At 43.4% G+C, this 22,810-nt stretch overlaps 1 protein-coding gene across 3 annotated transcripts in view; it reads left to right on the forward strand.

Moving 5' to 3' along the window:
• Positions 1 to 22,810, forward strand: part of SH3GL1 (SH3 domain containing GRB2 like 1, endophilin A2) — a 165,039-nt gene that overhangs the window by 30,114 nt on the left and 112,115 nt on the right. Inside the window, exon 2 of one of the 3 annotated variants that reach the window (XM_056571871.1) lies at positions 7,046 to 7,114. The exons of 1 other annotated variant lie outside the window; for it this stretch is intronic. In XM_056571871.1, coding sequence (XP_056427846.1) covers positions 7,046 to 7,114 — 69 coding nt within the window. Of the gene's footprint in view, positions 1 to 7,045; positions 7,115 to 14,256; positions 14,324 to 22,810 lie in introns of those variants that run through there. One more of the 3 variants, XM_056571889.1, reaches the window with a different exon arrangement.

A 22,810-nucleotide genomic window follows, 5' to 3' on the forward strand; every position in this document is an offset into this window, starting at 1 on the left:
TCTTGTTTACAATCTTTTTTATTATTGTTCTACTTTAAAAAAAAAAAAAAAAAATGTAATCACTCTATTTTGTCCCATTTATTTAGTTTTTATTGGTACCACTTTTACCTATATGTGACTTTGATTGATTACTTTTCATTTTATTTTTATGGGGTGCGATGTGGCCAAAAAGTATCAATTTCTGACATTTGAGATTTATGCACGCGCCGATAAAAAAATATTGTTTAATTTATTGTGTTTGGTTTTTTTTGACCGGGGGGGGGGGGCTTGGGGGTTTGGGTTATGGGAAGGGGTGATTTAAATATTTATTGAGATAAATTTTCAGCACTGATCAGTTTCATCAGCAATCTACTTCTCTGGTCTGCTGGAGAGCACATTAGGACTTAGGGTGCGTTCACACGGCCGTTTGCCCCCTGTTTTTTATCCCTGTTTCAGCTCCGCTTTTGCAGATTGCAAACGGATTAATAACTGTTTAAAAAAAAATCCCATTCGTGTCAATGGGAGTTTTTTACAATCCTTTTACATCCGTTTGCACTCCTTTCCATTTTTTTCACGGAAGAAAAATCGGCACATGCAGTATTTTTCTTCCGTGAAAAAAAAGGAAGAAAACACTGACATCATAATTTTAACATTGAAGTCTGTGGCAAACGGATGAACCTTTAATGTCATGCGTTTGCACCCGGGTTTAAAAATAATTACATCTGAGCATGCTCAGAAGAGGTAACATCAGCAGACTCCTACTGTGTTGTGGGACTACTACTACTCATCATGATGGGAGTAGTAATTCCCCGGCTGCAGGAGTCTGACAGTGGCTGGGGGGGACTACATTAGTAGTAGTACTACATTAATGTTTGTACTACAACCCCCATCATGGGGTCTCAAGGGGCGACACGCCTTCTTTACCATGAGAACTGTGAACTTATGGAACAGTCTACCTCAGGAACTGGTCACAGCAGGAAAAATTAACAGCTTTAACCCAGTAACCCCGCGTCATATCACGGCGGGCCCGGCGTCATAGTGAAGCCGGGACCCGCCTCTAATAGCGCGCAGCGCCGATTGCGGCGCCGCGCGCTATTAACCCTTTAGCCGCACGCTCAGAGCTGAGCCGGCTGAAAGTGAAAGTTGCCGGCTAGCTCAGTCAGGCTGTTCGGGATAGCCGCGGCTAATCGCGGCATCCCGAACAGCTGACAGGACAGCGGGAGGGCCTCTACCTGCCTCCTCGCTGTCCGATCGCCGAATGACTGCTCAGTGCCTGAGATCCAGGCATGAGCAGTCATGCGGCAGAATCGTTGATCACTGGTTTCTTATGACAAACCAGTGATCAATGATAAAGATCAGTGTCTGCAGTGTTATAGGTCCCTATGGGAGCTATAACACTGCAAAAAAAAGTGAATAAAGATCATTTAACTCCTCCCCTATTAAAAGTTTGAATCACCCCCCTTTTCCAATAAAAAAAAAAAAACTGTGTAAATAAAAATAAACATATATGGTATCGGCGCGTGCGGAAATGTCCGAATTATAAAAATATATCATTAATATATCATTAATTAAACCGCTCGGTCAATGGCGTGCGCGCAAAAAAATTCCAAAGTCCAAAATGGTGCATTTTTGGTCAATAAGTCCTATCAATGCAAAAATGGTACCGTTAAAAACTTCAGATCACGGCGCAAAAAATGAGCCCTCATACCGCCCCAAACACGGAAGAATAAAAAAGTTATAGGGGTCAGAAGATGACAATTTTAAACGTATTACCGTATTTATCGGCGTATAACACGCACTTTTTAGGCGTTGCTATGCGCTGAACGGCGCGGCGCATGACGTCAGTGCGCCGCGCCGTGCATAGCAACGACGCTGGGGACGCACGACGGAGGCCTGCAGCAGCGCGGACCCGACTCAGGTAATTATGCCACCGGGGATGGGGGGAGGCAACGGGGCAGCGGCGCCGGCAATGGGTGCCGCTGCCCCTTCTCTCCCCCTGGCTGTCGGCGCCGCTTCTCTCCCCCTGGCTATCGGCGCCAGCACCGATAGTCGGGGACAGAACGGGCAGCGGCGCCGATAACCAGGGGGTGAAAAGGGCCGACAGCAGTGCTCTAGACCCCAGGAAAGGCAGGGGGAGAGAAGCGGGCAGCGACGGCCTCTCTCCCCCTGCCTTTCCTGGGGGTGTATCGGGGTATACACGCGCACACACGCACCCTCATTTTACCATGGATATTTGGGTAAAAAACTTTTTTAACCCAAATATCCTTGGTAAAATGAGGGTGCGTGTTATAGGCCGGTGCGTGGTATACCCCGATAAATACGGTAATTTTCCTGCATGTAGTTATGACTTTTTCCAGAAGTCCGACAAAATCAAACCTATATAAGTAGGGTATCATTTTAATCATATGGACCTACAGAATAAAGATAAGGTGTAATTTTTACCAAAAAATGTACTACGTAGAAACAGAAGCCCCCAAAAGTTACAAAACTGCGTTTTTTTTTTTCAATTTTGTCGCACATTGATTTTTTTTTCCGTTTCACCGTAGATTTTTGGGCAAAATGACTGACGTCATTACAAAGTAGAATTGGTGGCGCAAAAAATAAGCCATCATATGGATTTTTAGGTGCAAAAATGAAAGAGTTATGATTTTTTAAAGGCAAGGAGCAAAAAAACGAAAATGCAAAAACGGAAAACCCCCCGGTCCTTAAGGGGTTAAAACAGGATTAGATACATTCCTGGAACAAAATAAGATTAATGCTTATGAAGAAATATAAAATCCCATCCCTTCCCCAATATCTCGCCACACCCCTACCCCTTAATTCCCTGGTTGAACTTGATGGACATATGTCTTTTTTCGACCGTACTAACTATGTGACTATGTAAGTAGGGTATCATTTTAACCGTATAGACCTAGAGAATAAAGGTGTCATTTTTACCGAATAATGTACTACGTAGAAACGGAAGCCCCCAAAAGTTGCAAAATGGCTGTATTTTTTCAATTTTGTCGCACATTGATTTTTTTTCCCGTTTCGCCGTAGATTTTTGGTTAAAATGACTGATATCATTGTAAAGTAGAATTAGTGGTGCAAAAAATAAGCCATAATACAGCCATATGATTTTATAAAGGTAAGGAGGAAAAAAACGAAAGAGCAAAAAAATGAAAAATGCCCGGTCCTTAAAGGGTTAAAAGTGCTGTGGGGGGCAAGATATATAGCGCTATATATCTAGCCCCCCAGCACATTTATAAAGATATAACCCCCGCCAGCACAAAAATATATACCCCGCAGTGTGTGTGTGCGTGTATATACATATATATATATATATATATAAAAATAATATAGAAAAAAACGCCAAGGATGCAGCACTCCAAAAAATATGAAGTGGTTTATTTTCTCATCTTCAGTGAAGCAACATTTCTGCTCCTATGGAGCCATTTTCAAGCTTGAAAATGGCTCCATAGGAGCAGAAACGTTGCTTCACTGAAGATGAGAAAATAAACCACTTCATATTTTTTGGAGTGCTGCATCCTTGGCGTTTTTTCTATCTGAATGGACTTTAATCATGTATATATATATATACATATATATATGTGTGTGTGTGTGTATATATGTATATGTGTGTGTGTGACCCCCGCCAGCGCATTTATAATGTAACCCCCGCCTGCGCCTTTATAATTATATACCCCACGCCAGCGCAATTATCGAAATATACCCCCCGCCGGCGCATTTGTGACCCCCCCCCCCCCGCCTGCACCTTAATAATTATATACCCCCCCCCGCCAGCGCATTTATGTGAGCCCCAACCCTCCCCCCCACCCCCCCGGGTTGGTGCATATGTCATTACTGCAGCTCGATGTATGAATAGTATTTTACTGGCAGAGCAGCGCACCAGCGCGATGCTGCTGATGGAATACTATTCATACATTGCGCTGCAGCCTGCAGGGGCATATTAAATAGAAGTACTGTGGGGGCAGATAATACTATATATCTGGCCCCCACTGCACTTCTATATAATATGCCCCTGCAGCGCGATGTATGAATAGTATTCTATCAGCAGCATCGCGCTGGCAGCGGCTGGTGCGATGCTCTGCCAGTAAAATACTATTCATACATCGCGCTGCAGGGGCATATTATAGAGAAGTGCTGTGGGGGCCAGATATATATATTGATAATTGCGCTGGCGGGGGGTATATAATTATAAAGGCGCAGGCGGGGGGTATATATTGATAATTGCACTGGCGGGAGTATATAATTATAAAGGCGCAGGCGGGGGTTGCATTATAAATGCGCTGGCGGGGGTCACACACACATATATACTGCGGGGTATATATTTTTGTGCTGCCGGGGGTTATATCTTTATAAATGTGCTGGGGGCTAGATATATAGCGCTGTATATCTTGCCCCCCACAGCGCTTTTAATATACATTGTCCATTTTAAAAATCCCTGCAGCCATGATTGGCATTGCCATTCAGAGCTCCCCGCTCCCCGCAGGAATTTAGAAATGAAAGTAAAATACATTGTGTACATCGCAGGTTTGTGGACCATGCCGCTCGCTCCCCTGCTTAATAACTTCTGATCGCATCAGGTGTCAGAAGGGAGACCCGGTGCGATCAATCCCTCAGCCCCTGTACTACAACCCCCATCATGGAACAGAGTCTGATCCATGATGGGGGTAGTAGTACAAGCACTAATGTAGTCTCCCCAGCTGCCGGCAGACTCCTGAAGCCAGGAACTACTACTCCCAACATGGAAACTAGTCTGTTCCATGATGGGAGTAGTACTAGTCCTGGCTGCAGGAGTCTGTAGGTGACTGATTTTTTCATTAAAAAAACGGATTAAAAACGGTTACAAATGCTTCCAAACGGATACCCGCTTGATTAGCTGTTTCTATCCGTTTTTTTAAATCCGTTTTTTTAAATCCGTTTTTTTTTTTTAAACGGAACGGGGGCAAACGGCCGTGTGAACGCACCCTTACATTTGTCTATTGTCCGGGTTAAAATAATTATTATAATACATATTTAACTATAATAAAAAGCTGCTCTTCTCAGCCTCAGCAAAGCACAGCATCTAGCCACAAACTAGGGGGCCTGAATTTGGATTGGGATCCCACGGGACCCAACCCAAAACGTGCGGGAAGTCAGGAAGCTGCTGTTGGGCAGTCAGGCACTATGCCTCCACATCCCTCAAATCCCACAAAATCCTTCGCCAACGCAGCAGCCTCAGTATAAGTCCGACTCGGTGACTCCCAGTTGGGCTGCTTCTCTTTCCAGTCCTGTATCCTCCCCTGCCGCACCCCCATTTTGTGTAGCCCGCACTGAGTCTGCCTTGGAGGATCGTCTGTACTCCATCTTAGACGATTCTGAAGACGATCCATCATCTTTTGCCACCGAGCCCAGTAGGTCAGAGCGTGCTCGGACAATGGGCACACGCACGCACACACACTGCCACCGATGTTCCCCACTTAAAATTCACACAGTGTGCTGTGCTGCGGGGGAGGTAAGTGCACTGACTATCCGTCGGTGATCCTCCCAGCCAGAGCCCTTTGTCTGCACTTCCATTACCATGGGGGTAAGTGCTCTACAGAACATTGCACCCTAGTGTCTTCTACAGACACTGGCAAGCAATGCTCTGCAGTCAGCACATACCCCCACCTGTATAGGAGTGTACACTACACTGCTATACACATGGGTGATATGTGCAGAGCATTTCACCCTAGTCTGTACTACAGAATAGGGTGCAATGCTCTGCACATACCCCCACCTGTATAGGAATGTACACGGGCACACTGCTATACACATGGGGGGGGGTATGTGCAGACTGCAGATCATTGCACCCTAGGGTCTGTACATTCCTATGTTAGTGAGAGAGGACAGTAATGGACACACATGTTGTCGATGCGGGTGGGAGTCGAGCAAACACCCTGATGTAGCGGGAGAGATTGTTCAAAAAAATCATTGGGAGCAGGATTGAAAAAACAGTCCCGCGCAGGGCTCTACCACAAACTCTCTCTAAACACACAATGCATCACTTATCTAAAACTCACAGAAGACCTTCAGTATGATCCCCTCCCCTCATTAACTCCCTTCCTAATCTAATTCACAAATTATTTTCTTCTCAACTATGGTTATTTTTTATCAGATTAGTCAATTAATCGAAATAATAATCTGACTACTTATACATTATGAAAATAATCAATAGTCGCAGCCCTACTTGTTTCAGTTTATTATTGTTTGACCTACAACTGCTGTGGAACTAATGACTGCTGAATTATTATCTACCTTATTGTGTTGAATGATGAAAACACACGATTAATTGAATTGCTTTTCTTTGATTTTGTTTTATATCAATGCTGCATGTTGTAATAGCTTAGTCTGAAAAGCACTGAATAAACAGTCTCTGTGCACATACTTCTTGGCCATATGCCTCCAATTTCTTCAGGCAGTATATCTGACGTTGTTCTCTCGTACACATATTAGATACTGTATTGCAGAGATATTCGCCACTGTACAAGAAGAGTTTTCTGGCCTCCCAGCATCCCTACTGGATTAAAAACAAAAAATTATGAGTAAAATAAAATGTAATAAGAGCTTAAAGCATACCTGTCAGATCCCGCAAAAAATAATTGTTACTCAGTACCTACACCTGACCATGTAATTTTTATGCCTCTATCACCAATGTTTATTATAAAGATACTGCATTTTATCAGCTCAAAGTGTTCATCTCAAGAGAAGGGGGCGTGTCCATCCCTTGTGGTGGTTGGAGGTGATTGGTGTGCCTGCTCATGCAACCTTGTCCATCAGTCATGACTTATGGACAAGCCTGATGCTTCAGGACTGATTAGTAGCCCAGTAAGTATGGGGACCCCTAGTGGTGGGATTTTCAGGAGCTGTTTTACTTTACTAAATATTTAAAAAATGTTAAAACACCATATTACAGAAGGTCTTAAATTTTTACATTTTCATCAGTAACAACATACAAAAAGTTTGATTTGATAGTGCCCATCTAAATTTTAAACCTTTCAAACGCGTGCTCTTTTTAAAGAAATCTTTTATCATTTTGTTTTAGCTTGTAAGTGAAAAAGTTGGAGGAGCAGAAGGGACTAAGCTAGATGAAGACTTTAAGGAAATGGAAAAGGTATGTTTATCTTTGTTTCCTTTCCTTTTTTCTGTTGTACTATATTTCTTAAAGAAGCACACTGTGTGTTGTTTTTTGCTTTTTGCCCATAACATACTTACCACCACTGGTCCTACAGCACCATTTGTTTTATTCCTGCACAGCTACATCCATACGTTTCATTGCTGTAGAGATAGCGAGCCTAGAGACCTATCTCCAACAGAAGATATTATACAGGGGTCTACGAATTAACATCTTGCCCAATTCACATCAGGAGGATAAGGAGTTCATACAAGGGTGGCAACAACTCCTGACCGAGAATTCACTACGTATGCTTGATTATTTATTAACATACGATAAAAAGGCCTTCATCGTTGTTGGTGCCCATTTGGAGAGTCAGATTGAAGAGATACAAGCTTTCAAAAGTAATCCTGAATTCTCTAATTTGGAAGAAAGGTTACAAAAACACATAGAAAATTTTCAATCAGACATTAAAGAAAGGAAACACAGAAAATCAGAAGGACACACCCTCTCCCTTTGCGAAGATGGAAAAGACATCGAGTAGCTGTAATATGCAATTTTTGTGTTAAATATCGATAATAGAGACATATAAATTATAGGTACATGATCACGATTAGGTATTAATATATCAGTTTTTTTTTGTTTTTTTTTGTGGGCTCTGATAGGTACACTTTAAAGGGTTACGCCGCCCTTTGACATGTTATCCCCTATTCAAAGGATAGGGGCTAAGATGTCTGATCGTAGGGGTCCCGCTGTTGGGAACCCCACGCTCTCTCCTGCGGAACCCCCCTGTTAACTGCTGCACGGAGTAAACTTCGCTCCGTGCCTGATGACGGGGTAACAGGGGCCGGAGTATTGTGACATCACGGCCCCGTCCCTCATGATGTCACGGCCCACCCTCTCAATACAAGTCTATGGGAGTGGGCTAGATGGCCGCCACGCCCCCTCCCATAGATTTGCATTGAGGGGGCAGGCTGTGATGTCATGAGGGGCAGGCTGTGACATCACGATACTCTGGCCTCTGTATTGCCCGTCATAAGGCATGGAGCTAGGTTCTCTCCATGCAGCGGATGACGGGTGCTGCAGGAGAGATTGCGGGGGTTCTTAGCGGAGGGACCCCAGCAATCAGACATTCTATCCCCCATCCTTTCAATAGGGGATAAGATGTCTAGCAGCGGAGTACCCCTTTGAAGTGTACCTATCAGATCCCACAAAAAACGAAACTGTTATGTTACTCAATAGCTAATCCTGATCATGTACATATAATTTTTATGTCTTTATTACCGATATTTAACAAAAAAATATAGCATATTACAGTTACTCAATGTCTTTTCCATCTTCCCTAAAGGTGTGTGTCCTTCTCTTACCTGCACTGTGATAACTCCTCCCCCTCCCTCACTCTGCTGACTCACTCCACTCTGGAGTTTGGCAGCCTAGCTCTGTAACACTTTCCTCTTCGATTTTATGCTTTACACACAAACACACACACATACCAATATGATTATTGGAAATTGCCTTTACTCTACCACCAGACACAATATAGTAAGTGTATAACATGCATCTTCATAAATTAGTGCAAAGGTTTAGTGATAAAAGTACAGTGTTTATAATTTATTTTTATTTTTTATGCATGCATTTTATATATGTTTCTATGTCATCATGTGTATCCTCCTTTGCCGGTCCTGTAATGCTGCAACTTGTTTCTATGGTTTTTGCAAAAACACAAGTGTATGATGATCCCAAAATATTGAAAATGTTATTAAACATATATGCTCAAAATTACATACACTTAAAAACATAAAAAAAAGTCTACAAAGTAGATGGAGGAATAGCAAAATAATGCTGGTGGAACCGACTGACAAGTGGAGACTACCCACCTAGCATACAGCCTAATCAAACATGTAAACATAGTAGGTAGGAACCATATTGATTACAGGACCATAATGGTTACAGTACATAGATAAAAACTAAAATGGCAAAGTGCATAAGACATGTAGGCCACAGGGTCCAAAAGGCTAAGAATGTAGATAAGTATGCATCATCAAGTCGCAGACATCATTACCACAATGGGGAGGAATGAACTTGCAAGCCTTCACCACCCAACGCCCCTGATGAAGCCTTGGAGCGAAACATTGACTGGTGGAGGCTTGCACATTCATTCCTCTCCATTGTGGTAATGATATCTGCGACTTGGTGATGTATGCGAGATGTGTAGTCTCCACTTGTCAGTCGGTTCCACCAGCATTATTTTGCTATTACTCCATCTACTTTGTAGAATTTTTTAAATGTTTTAAGTGTATGTCATTTTCAGCACATATATTTAATAAAATTTTCAATATTTTTGGATTATCATACTCTTGTATATTTTTTCTGTATTCTTTATGGCGTAGATCTGTTACATTTAGGGACGCATGGTTGGAATTTAACTTTGTATTTTTGGAATAGTTGGAGGAACAGTGTCTGGATAACTCTATTTTTGCAGCAGTGTTAACTTCAGGTGTGAGCCTACAGCTTTTGCAAAACTTCAAATCCCAGCATGCCCAGACATCCTTTTACTGTCACATCTCACATACATACACACATCTGTCATACATACACATCTATCATACACAAATCTATGATACATATTAGGGGTGTGAATCGCCAAGAATTTGGCGATACGATTCCAATCGCGATTCGATATATCGCGATACCGTCTAGGTGACGATACATCGCGATATATCCCGATTCTGTCTAAAAAACAATGTCTTTTACACTTTTATTAAAACTTTATTTTTATTTAATTTTTTTATACACTTTATTAGTCTTTTAGGAATCATTAGATTCCTCAGACAGATGAATAGAGTTGAACTCCAATGATCTGCGATCCATTGATAGAGCCTGGTCCAGCCAGGCTCTATCAATGACAGAGCCACAGAGAGCAGGGAAGCAGAGGTAAGCCCTCCGGCTACCTCCACAGTGGATCGCCCGCCCACGATCGCGCTACGGGGGGGGGTCGATCCACCCCACTAGCCCACCAGGGAGCATTCACAGATCCCTTTAGACGCCGCTGTCAGCTTTGGCAGCGGCGATCTAAAGGGTTAATAGCCAGCCGCGGCGATCGCCGAATGCTGTCTATTAGCGGTGGCCCCCGGTTACTGAGAACAGCCGGGAGCTGCGGAGTATGGAGCGGGCACGAGTCGGGAGCCTGCTCCATACAGACTGCAGAGCGCCGCATGATTGATATTAGCGGCGGTGATGCATCAGCGGCCCCCGGCTACTGAAATCAGCCGGGGGCCGCAGAGTATGGAGCGGGCACGAGTCGGAGCCCGCTCCATACACCCAGAGCATTGCCACGTCAGATCCGGCTGACAAAATGTGGAACTTGTATCTCCTGATGTCCGGGACATGCTGTTCCGGGCGTCAGGAGATAAAAATTCCACATCACTAAAAGAATCGATTTCAAAAATATTTTGAATTGATTCAATATCGGCAAGTGAAAAATCGCGATAATCGTGCGAATCGATTTTTTCTTACATCCCTAATACATATACACACTTCATACCTACATTGATACACTCATCATACATCCATATATACATACGCACACACACTTAAACATACACACATCATACATCTTATCCACAACGAATGTGAAACTTACAGGCCTTTAGTTCCCAGGATTCCATTTTGACCCCTTTCACATATTGGTACCTCATTTGCTAAGCACCAGTCCTGGGACAGATGCCATTTGGGCCCGGCTTGTAATGTAATGGCTTTTATGGGCTAGGTCACTTCTGGCTCGGATTTGTAGTGCACCTACTGGACACAGCACTAAGAGGTCACTGTTTGAGGTCAGTCCACTGATTAATGCTTTTCCCAGCTCATTTTAGAATTCTATAGGATTTGTGAAGGCTTTCTGGGATCAGTAGTTGTTAAATGTAACCGGAACGCTAAATTATTACCCGGTCTGACCATGGAGAGAGTGAGTTCTTTGTTTCTATATATTTATTGTAATCTTCTTGACATCATGGCAGACAGTACCTAAAACAAGAAATCTTCATGTAAAGGCAGTCCTTAGCATAAGTGAATAATGTAGGAGGGTTATGTAGGCATGACCTTAAATCTTGTCTCACCAGCTGGGATTTCTTCCTAAGTACTTCATCCAGCATGGTAGAGCCATCTTGAAATGTCCTTTTAACCCCTTAAAGGCCAAGGGCGTACCTGTACGCCCTGAGTCCGTTCCCGTTCTATAAGCGGGTCGGGCTTGGCCTCTAACAATGGCCTTTGGCGATCAGTACATGCCGGGAGTTGTAGTTTTGCAACAGAGTGAGGCACACTGGTTGGAAATACTGAGTTAGGTAACAGAACCTAATTGAAGTTTTTCCAACCACCCCCCACCCCCCCCCCCCCCCCCCCTCCACCCCCCCCCCCCCACCCCCCCCCCCCCCCCCCCCCCCCCCCCCCCCCCCCCCCCGCCGCACCCCCCCCCCCCCCCCCCCCCCCCCATGTGAATCTACAGGGTACATTCACACAGGCGAGTTTACAGGGAGTTTCCTGCTTGAAGTTTGAGCTGCGGAAAATTTTCCGCCACAACGCATACCCCTAGCGGGAAACTCACTGTAAACCCGCCAGTGTAAATGTACCCTAAGAACACTACACTACACTAACACATAATAAAGGGTAAAACACTACATATACACCCCCTTACACTGTCTCCCCCCCCCCCCAATAAAAATGAAAAACGTGTTTCCAAAACGGAGCCTCCAGCTGTTGCAAAACGGAAATAACCCGAAATGCTCTGCGGGTGCTCAACAAGGCTCAGGAGTGAGAGCGCACCATGTACATTTGAGGCCTAACTTGGTGATTTGCACAGGGGTGGCTGATTTTACAGCGGTTCTGACATAAACACAAAAAAATAAATACCCACATGTGACCCCATTTTGGAAACTACACCCACTACGGAATGTAACAAGGGGTATAGTGAGCCTTAACACCCCACAGGTGTTTGACAAATTTTCGTTAAAGTTGGATGGGAAAATGAAGAAAAAAAATTTAATAATTTCACTAAAATGCTGGTGTTGCCCTAAATTGTTCATTTTCACAAAAGAAAATAGGAAAAAAGCCCCCCAAAATTTGTAACCCCATTTCTTCTGAGTAAGAACGCACCCCATATGTGTATGTAAAGTGTTCTGCGGGCGAACTACAATGCTCAGAAGAGAAGGAGCGCCATTGGGTTTTTGAAGAGAAAATATGTCCGGAATTGAAGGCCATGTGTGTTTACAAAGCCCCCAGAACAATGGACCCCCCCCCATGTGACCCCATTTTGGAAACTCCACCCCTCATGTAATGTAATAAGGGGTGCAGTGAGTATTTAGACCCCACTGGCGTTTGACAGATTTTTGGAACAGTGGTCCGTGAAAATTAAAAATGAAATTTTTTGTAATTCCACTGTTCTGGCACCACGGGGGGCTTTGTAAACGCACATGGCCCCTGGCTTCCATTCCAAACAAATTCACTTTTCAAAAGCTCAATGGCAATCCTCCTCTTCTGAGCATTGTAGTGTGCCAGCAGAGTACTTGATGTCCACACATGGGGTATTTCCATACTCAGAAGAAATGGTGCTACAAAGTTTGGGGGTCATTTTCTCCTATTACCCCTTGTAAAAATGTAAAATTTGGGGGGAAAACTGCATTTTAGTGAAAAAAAATATATATTTTTTTCATTTACACATCCAACTTTAACAAAAGGTCGTAAAACACCTGTGGGTTGTTAAGGCTCACTGGACCCCTTGTTATGTTCTATGAGGGGTGTAGTTTCCAAAATGGTATGCCATGTCGGGGGGGGAGCAGACTTTTTTTCCATGATGGGAGTAGTAATTCCCTGGCTGCGGGAGTCTGCAGACATCTGGGGAAGCTACATTAGTGTTTGTACTACTACCCCCATCATGGAACAGAGTCTGTTCCATGATGGGGGTTGTAGTACAATGGCTGAGGGATTGATTGCAACTGGTTTAACTTCTGAGACCCAATGCGATCTGAAGATATTAAGCAGGGAAGCGGGCAGCATGCTCCGCTACCCTGCCATGTATGATGTGTTTTAACTTTCATTTTTAAATCCCCCGCGGGGAGCCCTGAATGGCCGGTACAGAGGAGCCAATCAGGGCTCCCAGCAGAAGATTTAAAATGAAAATTGTGAGTAGCAGGGGGGCCATATGTATATTAAAAGTGCTGGGGCAAGATATATAGCGCTGCAGGGGGGAGGGGGGGAGACATATAGTCTATATATATCTAGCCCCCCCACAGCGCATTAATAAAGATATGACCCCCGCCAGCACGTGTATAAATATATATCCCCCGCCGGTGCATTAAATATATATCCCCCACAGCGTATTAATAAATGTATACCCCCCGCCGGTGCATTAATAAATGTATACCAAATCCACCACCCCCCGGCGGTGCAAGTAACCCACCGCAGCGCATGTTGCAGGCTGCCATCTGTATACATATGCCGGGCTGCGCTATGAATGCAAAGCATTTCACTCATCTTTTCATTCATAGTTCAGCCCAGCATATGTATATAGATACGTGGAGTAGAAAAAAGGACCCTTTTTAAGGTGCTGTTGGTTCAAGTTAGAAGTGGATCCAAGCCAGGAATATCATAAAACACTGTGGGGACTTATTTAAGTAGATAAAACAATAAATAGTACAAGGATGATGCTTTTCGGGGGAGCCACCCCCTTCCCCAGATCAGTCTATGGACATTAGGTACAAAGGGTATAAATTGACAGACAATTGGCGACAAAATTAAAAGGGGGCGGAGCCAAAGCCCAACATCATAGGTAACATTCACAGTAAACAGGTACAGATATAGTATTAAAACACAAAACATCTGCATATGGTTATAGTAGAGTGGCAAGTGTATAAAAGTGCATTTATTATGTGCTGAACTTAAAGATATAATTTGCAACAGGTAGCGATGTGCAGCAGCAGAGCGGTCCCTGACATCCGATCTGCAGATGTCAACATCCTGCCAGATGATGCTGGCAGCGCTGGAGCCGGTGTCAGGGACACGTTGCTAGGGTAAGTACCCATGTGATCGGCTATCAGCCAATCATAGCTGAAGGGGCGGAAAGTCAGGCTGGTGCTCGTGTGCGGCGATGTAAACATAAACTCAGGAGCGCCGAGACTTGCGGTCAGATATGCTAGACCGTGTGCCGCGCTGAACGAGGTACCTAAAGCGCGCCGCAGGGATACAGCAGAGGAATCATAGCAGATTAGTTTAAGTAAAGAAGAGTGGGGACATGAGTAGCAGTAGGGAATGTACTGTGCGGGCATAAGCAGACCCAGACGCACAATGAAAATAGTGCGAAGAGGTTCAGATTGGTAGATAAGGGATAGAGAGAAAGGTCTGGAGTATTGCACATAACCAATATCATATGAGGGGCATACAAGGATTTGATGTCTAAGGATAATGCAGGTGGATGGATGCCCTATATGGGCAGAGCATAAGGGGGACAGTACTTAGTCCCTATTAGAATACACATTAGAATACATGTGTACTTAGGAAATTGATATGTGCATATGAGCACAGGGAATTTATATAAAAAGATTTTCCCTGTTATTAATAATTGTAATACCATTAGTAGGTTAGTGTGTACACAGAAAACATAAAATAGATAATAAATAATAATAAAACAGTAATGGGGGGTTAGATACAGTACTGAAAGAGAAGGGAAAGTGCATAGTCTGGTAAATACTTAAAAACATGTTAATACCTCAAATAAAGGACTGTAAAATATGATAATAGTAATATTATTAATAATAATAATAATAATAATAATCGAGCCAACAGCCATGTCATAGGGTGCATAAATGCAATACTGCCGAAGGCATGACTAGAAAATTTTAGGTATTACGTCCAGATGGATAGAGAGCAATAGTATCTTGCCATAACTATAATTGTACATAATATATATAATATATTGCAAAAAGCAAAATCATCTGTAGTTGCAGTATCTTGTAATACCTTTTTTATTGGATATAGGAAAAAGAGAATGTCCAGCGCTCGACTCGGGGACAATGTTTTATTTAAGGTCCACGGGAGAACATACAGGAACACGAAGATGTGTGACGCGTTTCTGCCTGTCACCAAGCCTTAGTCATACATTAAAAACATCAGAGGATTCACTTATGTAGGGGGCGGCCAGGTAAGAGCACACCTGAATCCGGTTGTCCAACATTAGCCACACCCCCACACAATCACAGTGCAACAGATATATAAGACAACTATTTAAAACCTTATGCATGTGTTCAGACATAATGTAAAACACATAATGTATACATTTTATCTTAGAAAAATTTAAAAAGGAAGGTAGTTTCTTATAAAATTTATATACACGGTACGTTCAATCTCATACTGCTGAAAACGGTGATAGTAATGACCCATTGGGGGTATATTATATAGGATATGCATTTTTATTTTTAATATACGGGGAAGTTACGTCTTCCTTATGGGTGAAGCAGGAGAAAGGAACTTTATGAAATACTGGAGGATAAATAGAAAGCCAGAGAGGTGTATTAACGTTAGAAGATAACAAACCACAGGGACAGACTAATAATGTAGTATCGTATCCAGGCGTCTGTTCAGACCCGAGGGGGCTCTTGTATTTAACTTTAAAATCCAAAAGACCTCACGGTCCAGGATTTTTTGTTTTAGATTACCCCCTCTGGAAGACAACCGGACCCTTTCTATACCCTGTAATGACATGCATAATGGATCCCCACCATTTCTTTCTGCTACATGTTTAGATACCATAGATACATGGCGCGATTGGAAATGGTTAACATCCGAAAGATGTTTCCTCATTCTAACTTTAAGTGGGTTAGTAGTACACCCTACATATTGCATGTTGCAATCGCGGCATGTAAATAGGTAAATGACTCCAGAGGTGTTGCAGTTGATATACTGCTTTATGCCGTGGGTACTGCTATTGCTGGATGATGTAGAAGTTTTAGAATTATGCATGTACCCACAGCATATACACCTCGTGGCTCCGCACTTATAGGATCCCACATAGTTTAGCCAGGTAGGTTTTGTCATTGGTTGTTCTGTAAAAAGGCTTGGCGACAGCATTTGGCCCAGGGTGGGGGCCCTTCTCAAAACACACATATAGCCCGGTCCTAGAGCTTCCCTAAAATTGGGATCAGTGTGCAAGATGGGTATATACCTATTGATTATTTTCTTAACTGCTCCAAAATCCGTGCTATATTGTGTTGAGAAAACAATAGGCATATTACCTTCCTCTTTATTGCGGCTCACCTCTTTTGGCCGCACTAGGTCTTCTAGTTTCTTGCCCTTAGCGATGTTTACCGCCCTGGAGATAATCCAATCCGGATATCCCCGTTGTCGCAGGCGGTTGCCAACGGCAACCGCCTCCCTGGAGAAGTCATCCTCCAGGGTGCAATTGCGTCAGGCTCGGATCATTTCTCCTACAGGGAGGTTCTCAACTACATGCGAGGGGTGGCAAGATGTAGCATGAAGGATCGAATTCACAGCAGTTTTTTCCCTAAAAGTAGTAGAGATGATCCGGCCACTCTCCATGTCACCCCGCAGATGCAGGTCAAGAAAATCGACCTCCTGCAATTTGTCGCATACAGTGAAGGTGAGGTTCAGATCGTTCAAATTCAGGAATTCTCCGAACCCCTGTATAGCCGCTACATCGGACCCCCAAATAAAAAGGAGGTCATCGATGTAACGGCCATATCACCGCAGATGTTCGCTGTGCGGGTTAATGGGGGCGAAAAGAATCTCCCTCTCCCACCAACACACATAAATGTTTGTGAGAGAGGGGGAGAATTTCGCCCCCATTGACGCCCCCGTTATCTGCAGAAAGAAGGAACCATTGAACATAAAATAATTATGGCTCAGTAGATACTCTACCGCCGTTAAAATAAATTCACTTAGTTCTGCAGAGTAGCGGGAATAAACCCTCAAAAACCATGATAACGCTTGGAGTGCAAGATTGTGGGGAATGACGGAATAAAGGGATGTTACATCCGTAGTTACCCAACAATTTGACTCCTTCCAAGTAACCTGCTCTAACATTCCCAGAAGGTGTTTAGTATCTTTAATTTGGCCTGGTATGTGTGGAATGAGGGGTTGCAGGAGGGAATCCATCCAGGCACATAAGCGTCGTTTAACGAAGATATTCCCGCAACTATGGGCCTGAGTGGTGGGGGAAAGACTTCCTTGTGCACTTTCGGAAGAGAGTGGAATATAGGAATAACTGGATTTCCAATAATCAGATGTTTAGCCACCTTTTGGCTAAAAATCCCTATCTCTAATCCATGTTGCACAATGGAAGACAAACGGGACCTAAAGATGTCCGTGGGGTCACTGGGCAAGGGCCTGTAGGTAAATGTGTCCTCCAACATCTCCATATTGGCTTTACAATACAGGCCCTTGTCCAGGACTACCACGGCCCCACCCTTGTCAGCCTGCCTGAACACTACATGTTGCATCTCATTTAACTCCTTTGGTGCGTTTTTTTTCTTTGATGGTAAGATTCCTCCTTTGATGGTAAGATGCCTCCTGAAAAATGTCAAGTACAGAGGAGCGGGAGATAATAGGATAGAAAGATTGGTTAGATATGGCAAACTCAGGTAGATCTATACTGGGACCCTGGTCACATAACTCCTGCAGGTGTGCTACCACACAGAGTCCTGCAAAACCGAACCTGGCATGTCCAAGTTCAATATCAGAAAATTCAGATGATTCAGTTTGCTGCATAACATTTATATTAACATTAACATTTTCAGACACATTTTCAGGTTCAATGCAATTCTCATTACTAACATTTAAAAAATGCTTACGTATGGTAATGTTACGAACAAATCGGTTTACATCTAGCATTGTCCTGAAATAGTCCATCTTATTAGTTGGCGCAAAGGACAGTCCACGGGCAAGCACGGAAAGCTGAGCTTCCGACAAGAGCTTCCGATAAATTGAAAATAGGTACAGTCATTACCTTTTCGGATTGCTGGTCCTGGTAAACCTTCTTGCAGGGATGGTGTTTCCGTCCCGCGTGTCGTTTTTTGACTGCTTGCTTTGTGGTTTGGTTTTCTTCGGCGTCTGGAGCGGTGAACACATGGCCTTCGGAAGGGTTGGATCTGGCTGTACATCTGAATCTCTGGAATCCGCATCAATGGAATCCAGGGAAGAGAAGTTAACACGTAGGTCTTTCTTGTATGTGGGTGTTTTCTTCCTGAAGTTCTTTCTGCGTTTTTTAATGAATGGACTTGGGTGTGTGTACCTGGCCCTCTCTGGTGGGCCACGAAAAGACCGTATCGGTCCGATAGTCCTCGAGATCTCGAATAAATTTTCTCTGTTTCATATCTGTAATAGAGATCTCCAGTTTATTGATGTTCTCTCTCATTTTTGCATCCTGCTCTTTATGTGCTGTCCTGTTCAAATTGTGAGAGGGTTGCTCTGAGATCTTTAATCTTGTTGTTAACTTCCTGCAACGCCTTTTCCTCATGTTCCACAATTAGACGGACAAATCGAAGAGACATATTGGCCAGTAGGCTGTTCCAATCTGATTTAAATTCGTCAGAGAAGATGGTTGTTGGAAACTTCCTAATTCGGAGGCCTCTGGGGACCATATTTTGAGCCACATACTTTTTAAGTGTTGAAATGTCCCACCAAATTCTCGTTTCTTTCATCAGAGCCTCATCCAGGGCTTTCATAGCAATTTTCAAATCCAGCGTGTCCTGAGCCTCCACATCAGTGGCATTAAATAGCTTGGCTATACGTTCCTCACGAGTCATCCCGTTTAATACGTCCATATTATCTGTTGAACTGTGATTGTGTGGAGGTGTGGCTAATGTTGGGCAACCGGATTCAGGTGTGCTCTTACCTGGCCGCCCCCTACATAAGTGAATCCTCTGGGATATTTTAATGTATGACTAAGGCTTGGTGACACAGGCCGAAACGCGTCACACATCTTCGTGTTCCTGTATGTTCTCCCGTGGACCTTAAATAAAACATTGTTCCCGAGTCGAGCGCTGGACATTCTCTTTTTCCTATATCTGCCTAGGCGAAGTCCGCGCCAGTCCATGCGCTATTTGCAGAGGGTGAGCTGATGCACACTTGCTTCTTACTTTTTTATTGGACTAACAAGATTTTGTAGAGACAAACTTTCGGGATTCCTCCCTTTATCAAGTCATAAGCATTTCTGAGCTCACAAGGGGAAAACACGTTCTGTCTCACAAACCCCTGCATATTTTGTGAGAGAGAACGTGTGTTTTTCCCTTGTGAGCTCAGAAATGCTTATGACTTGATAAAGGGAGGAATCCCGAAAGCTTGTCTCTACAAAATCTTGTTAGTCCAATAAAAAAGGTATTACAAGATACTGCAACTACCGATGATTTTGCTTTTTGCATCACTGGACTAATACGGCTACTCCTAACTACTGTATATATCTATCTATCTATATATATATATATATATATATATATATATATATATACACACATATATATATTATATTATATTCATATTGGTGAACCGGAAAATGGGGAACATTCCAGTACCGTAGTAAAAGGAAGGGGAAAAAAAAAAAAAAAAAAATATATATATATATATATATATATATATATATATATATATATATACACACACAAAAATGTGTACAATGTAAATGAGATATTTAAAATGTAAATAATAACAATATATAATCACAAAAGAAGCTGACCATGTAAAAAATTACATTCTACCATCTTGTTCAAGCCTTGTGGGGTAAGAGTGTGTAGAGTGTGTATCCAATAGTTTTCTCGTTTCCTTAGTGGGTTAAATCTTTGGGACACATCTTTGGAAATATGCCCAATGAGAGGCTTTTAAAAGACTAAAATCATTGGCATGGTGCTCATGCATATGGCGAGAGACACTGTGAAGAGAGAACCCGTGTACTGTATTTTTACAATGCTTATTGAGGCGTTCAGGAAAGAACCGTATGGTTCTCCCTACATATTGTAGACCACACACACTGGAGTAAATAAATCACATATTGGGATCCACAATCTAGACGTGTTTTAATGGGATATACATTCTTAGTAACACGTGAGGAGAAAGAGTTGCTTCTGTGAATAATGTGGGAGCAACACTTACATCTTGATAAGCCGCACTTAAAATTGCCAGGGGCAGATAAGAAATTTTTTGAAGTGGTAACTATAGAGGTTTGTTTCTTCTTTGGTTTGCTGGGAGCGACAATATTAACCCCTTCCCGCAGAATGTCATATATAAACGCCGGGTTGTGCAGTGCGTTCGCGCATCCCAACGTTTATAAATGACATTCAGTTAATCCGGCGATGCGCAGCATCGCACTGTTTAACCAGCAGAAGTCCCGCTGTTTCCAGCAGGAGACAACTTCTGCTTCACCCCCCAGGACCATCCATTGATGGTCCTGGTCAGCGATCACTGTGATTGGTCCCTGTTTACCAATCACAGTGACCTGGGGGGGGTTGGGGGGTAGAAACACGCGGGGACCGGCGGCCTTACCTGGAGCAGCGGCGGGACAGAGGAACAGCGGTGGGAACGGCCACGTGGTGGAGCAGCGGCGGGACCTGCAGGTAAGTACGTGGTCCTCAGAGGCAGCAGTGAAGATCTTCACTGCTGCTTCTAGGAGTCTGAAAACTACAACTCCCAGCCTTTGGCTGTCTGGGCATGCTGGGAGTTGTAGTTTTGCAACTTCTGGAGGGCCCCAGTTTGGAGACCATTGTATAATGGTCTCCAATCTTTGCTCTTCCAGCTGTTGCAAAACTACAACTCCCAGCATGCACTGACTGTCCAGGCATGCTGGGAGTTTTAGTTCAGCAACATCTGGCCCTTCAGATGTTGCTGAACTACAACTCCCAGCATGCCTGGACAGTCAGTGCATGTTGAGAGCTGTAGTTTTGCAACAACTGGAGACACACTGGTTGGGAAACATTGTCTGTTTCTAACTCAGTGTTTCCTAACCTGTGTGCCTCCAGCTGTTGCAAAACTATAACTCCGAGCATTCACTAACAGACCATGCATGCTGGGAGTTGTGGTTTTGCAACAGCTGGTGCACCCCCCCTCTGAATATACAGGGTACATTCACATGGGCGAGGATTTTACAGTGGGTTTCTCGCTGCAAGTTTGAGATGCAGCAAATTTTGCGCTGGGAAACTCGCTGTAATCCCCTGCCCGTGTGACTGTACCCTAAAAACACTACACTACCACAAAATAAAATAAAAAGTTAAAAACACTGCATATACACATACCCCTACACAGCCCCCCTCCCCTCCAATAAGAACGTCCGGTACACCACTGTTTCCAAAGCAGAGCCTCCAGCTGTTGCAAAACAGCAACTCCCAATATTGCCGGACAGCCATTGACTGTTCAAGCATGCTGGGAGTTTTGCAACAGATGGAGGCACCCTGTTTGGGAATCACTGGCGTAGAATACCCCTATGTCCACCACTATGCAAGTCCCTAATTTAGGCCTCAAATGCGCATGCCGCTCTCACTTTGGAGCCCTGTCGTATTTCAAGTCAACAGTTTAGGGCCACATATGGGGTATCGCCGTACTCGGGAGAAATTGCGTTACAAGGTTTGGGGGGCTATTTCTCCTTTAACCCTTCATGAAAAGGAAATGTTGGGGTCTACACCAGAATGTTAGTGTAACATTTTTTTATTTTTTACACTAACATGCTGGTGTTGCCCCATACCTTACATTTTCACAAGAGGTAAAAGGGGAAAAAATCCCCCCAAAATTTGTAACACAATTTCTCCTGAGTACGGAGATACCCCATATGTGGGTACAAAGTGCTGTGGGGGCACACAACAAGGCCCAGAAGGGAGAGTGCACCATGTACATTTGAGGTGATTTTTTTTTTTTTACATATGCAAAAGTCGTGAAACACCTGTGGGGTATTAAGGCTCACTTAATTCCTTGTTACGTTCCTCAAGGGGTCTAGTTTCCAAAATGGTATGCCATGTGTTTTTTTTTTTTTGTTGCTGTCCTGGCACCATAGGGGCTTCCTAAATGCAACATGGTCCCCGAGCAAAATTTGCTCTCAAAAAGCCAAATATGACTCCTTCTCTTCTGAGCATTGTAGTTTGCCCGTAGTGCACTTCAGGTCAACTTATGGGGTACCTCCATACTCAGAAGAGGTGGGGTTACAAATTTTGGGGGGTCTTTTCTGCTATTAACTCCCTTGCAAAAATGTTAAGTTTGGGGGGAAACACACATTTTAGTGTGAAAATTGAGGCTTACTTTATTCCTTGTTACGTTCCGTTTTTTTTTTTTTTTTTTTTTGCTGTTCTGGCACCATAGGGGCTTCCTAAATGCAACATGCCCTCCAAAAACCATTTCAGAAAAACGTACTCTCCAAAATCCCCTTGTCTCTCCTTCGCTTCTGAGCCCTCTACTGCACTCGCCGAACACTTTATATAGACATATGAGGTATGTGCTTACTCAAGAGAAATTGGGCTACAAATATAAGTATACATTTTTTCCTTTTACCCCTTATAAAAATTCAAAAATTGGGTCTACAAGAACATGCGAGTGTAAAAAATGAAGATTGTGAATTTTCTCCTTCACTTTGCTGCTATTCCTGTGAAACACCTAAAGGGTTAAAACGCTGACTGACTGTCATTTTTAATACTTTGGGGGGTGTAGTTTTTATAATGGGGT

This window comes from Hyla sarda, chromosome 1 (assembly GCF_029499605.1).
Source record: "Hyla sarda isolate aHylSar1 chromosome 1, aHylSar1.hap1, whole genome shotgun sequence".
NCBI lineage: Eukaryota > Metazoa > Chordata > Amphibia > Anura > Hylidae > Hyla > Hyla sarda.